We start from the raw sequence: 2,500 nt of genomic DNA on the forward strand, positions 1-2,500 counted from the left end.
ACAACCCAAAGCCAGTACCACCAGCAGCAGCTTCGCCATGTCTTCTTGGTCTCCGTGTGAGCGTGGCGATGCGGTTCGTCTCTCTTTCATGCGAGGATCTTCTCAGCCTTCCTGAAGTCTTGTGGTCGGTCTCTCAGTCACCTGTACCTGTTTTATAGCTGTCCGTGGGCCCCCGTTTCACAACGCTGGGAGGAAACCGGACTTGTACCAGTGTACCTGCGCTGTTGCTGTCGATTCCCATTACCGCCATCGCTTTAACCCATATCTCTCTCTGTTTCCTGGAACCTCTATCTGACTGTTACGGGAAGCGTCCAGCGCCGTGCCCTTTGATGCTTAATAGCCTTGGCTTTGCTAGGGCCACTGAAGGCTTGATGTGTATGTGATTACGCCATCGTCAGGGAACTGGGTCAGGTGGAGTCGCGTGGAATGGCAACAGCAGGCATGAATATACCATATCATGATCACGTACACCAGAACTGATACCAGAGTCACCAGATAGGACTGGGACTGCCATGTGTATCAAAAATGTAATATGTTGTAAAAAGAAGAAGAAAAAAAAGGTATCTTGTCAGGTGTGATCGTGCTGAGGTGGCTCTGATGTTGTGTGATGACACGTGTGTGAATAGGGTACAACTGTACATATACTATGGTAGGGTAGCAACAACAGAGCTGATTGTGACGAGTGTATTGAGAAGGCCCTGTAGCTATAAAAACTAAGCTGTGCATTACGATAGTCAAAGGATCACTTGTTTGCTTTGTGTTTTGGACTTATGCTGTAAAACCCAGTTTCAGATTCAGGGTCCTTAAATTGGTGGTCCATGTGTTCGTTCTCATTGAATGTGAGCCTCACCATTGGAAAATAAGAATAGGAAATAGATACGGCCATTTGGTTGATTCCCATAGTCAGTTAATATCTCACTCTGATGCAATACCCGCAGGCTTGTCCTCAAGTTATGCCTTATCTAGTTCCATGACCTTACTGTGTTATCTGCAGTCATAGAGTGCTCACATCAATTGCACCTATTACTAAACTGTGGTTTGATAATCAAGAGAAGATGAAAAACTGACAAACAGGAAATTGGGATTTCAGGATGGGGACATGGGTATTGAGAGTCCTCTTTGTCTTGGGACATTTAGTTTATATTGGCAATGTTGAGATATGAATTGGTTGGATTGAGACATTGTTATGGAGAGCCTTATCAGATTTGCCCCAGCCCTGGCGCTGGAACACACCCCTGTGAAGAAAGAGAGGGAAAATAAAGTAAGAGTTTAGTTTCAGAGCCTATCCTCTGTGTGCAGAAAGCTCTAGTCATTCCGACTAAAAGTAAACAAGGTATTTGAGGTGAAATTGGTTATTTTGGTTTCAAAAGGAATGATGAATTCCTTACTTTAAACTTTCTCAGATCAGAAAGCCAAAGGGTTTATGGTATCATTTATTTCCTCTAGTTAAAGACTAAAGCTCTGACTCTGTGCGAGTCTGCTAAAAACACACAAGGGTCTGCATTGATTTTTGTTCTGTTTGATATCTTTCATTTGATATCTTTCATACATTTACTTTTTCTCCATGGGCTGGCAGTCTTTTCATTCTCAATACCTTATTTTGATTTATCTGTACTGTATTGTGCAATCTGCAGCATAACACACAAACAAAAGTCAGTGCTTGTTATGAAGCTGGCAAATCTGTATAACATGCCCTGTGCCCTCTGTGGCACAACCCCCTCGGGAATCGGTGTATCTACATCAACTGAGCCTCTCAAGAACACAACACACAACACAATTTCCTACAAATGTTTTATTTCAAGACATGTGACATAAAATAATACTCTTTTTCAATCGAGACCGGAGATGTTTCTGACGTCTGATTTACTCTATTGTTTTGGTGAAGAGGAATGGATGCACCATTGGGTGGCGCTATGGGGGTGTGTGTGTGTGTGGGGGGGGGGGGGGATCAGGAGGGTCTTTACTGGGAGTTGTAGAAGATGTGGTACACCTGGTCCTGCGCAATGCCAGAGTAGGTTCCGATGGCTCTGGTGGTGTCGTCGTAAATGTTCCTGAGACACATTGAAAAGACACACACACACACACACACACACACACACACACACACACACACACACACACACACACACACACACAGAGAGAACATGCATTATTGATTTGTTGTAGAAAGAATAGAAGAATATGATGATGATGATGATAATAATGATTATGATGGTGATGATGATGATAATAATGATTATGATGGTGATGATGCCATGGTGTGTGTGTTTGTGTGTGTGTGTGTGTGTGTGTGTGTGTGTGTGTGTGTGTGTGTGTGTGTGTGTGTGTGTGTGTGTGTGTGTGTGTGTGTGCATGCCTGCCTGTGTGTTTCTCTTATGTGTGTGTGTGTTTCTCTTACTTGATCTTCTCCTCCAGTTTCAGGCCCCTGAGGTTCTCCAGCCAGCTACTGACAGTGTTGACGGAGCCGTCATAGTAGCCCTTGAAGGCGCCTGTAATCATT

General features: G+C 43.9%; 1 protein-coding gene across 1 annotated transcript in view; it reads right to left on the bottom strand.

Moving 5' to 3' along the window:
• Nucleotides 1-1,847: 1,847 nt before the first annotated feature.
• Nucleotides 1,848-2,500, bottom strand: part of apoc2 (apolipoprotein C-II) — a 1,084-nt gene continuing 431 nt past the window's right edge. The window contains exons 2-3 of the mRNA XM_083678412.1: nucleotides 2,399-2,500; nucleotides 1,848-2,051 (exon numbers count right to left, since the gene is read on the bottom strand). The exon at nucleotides 2,399-2,500 is cut by the window's right edge and continues 82 nt beyond it. Coding sequence (XP_083534538.1) covers nucleotides 1,961-2,051; nucleotides 2,399-2,500 — 193 coding nt within the window. The 3' untranslated portion in view covers nucleotides 1,848-1,960. The remainder of the gene's footprint in view (nucleotides 2,052-2,398) is intronic.

This window comes from Argentina silus, assembly GCF_951799395.1.
Source record: "Argentina silus genome assembly, chromosome: 10".
NCBI classification, from domain to species: domain Eukaryota; kingdom Metazoa; phylum Chordata; class Actinopteri; order Argentiniformes; family Argentinidae; genus Argentina; species Argentina silus.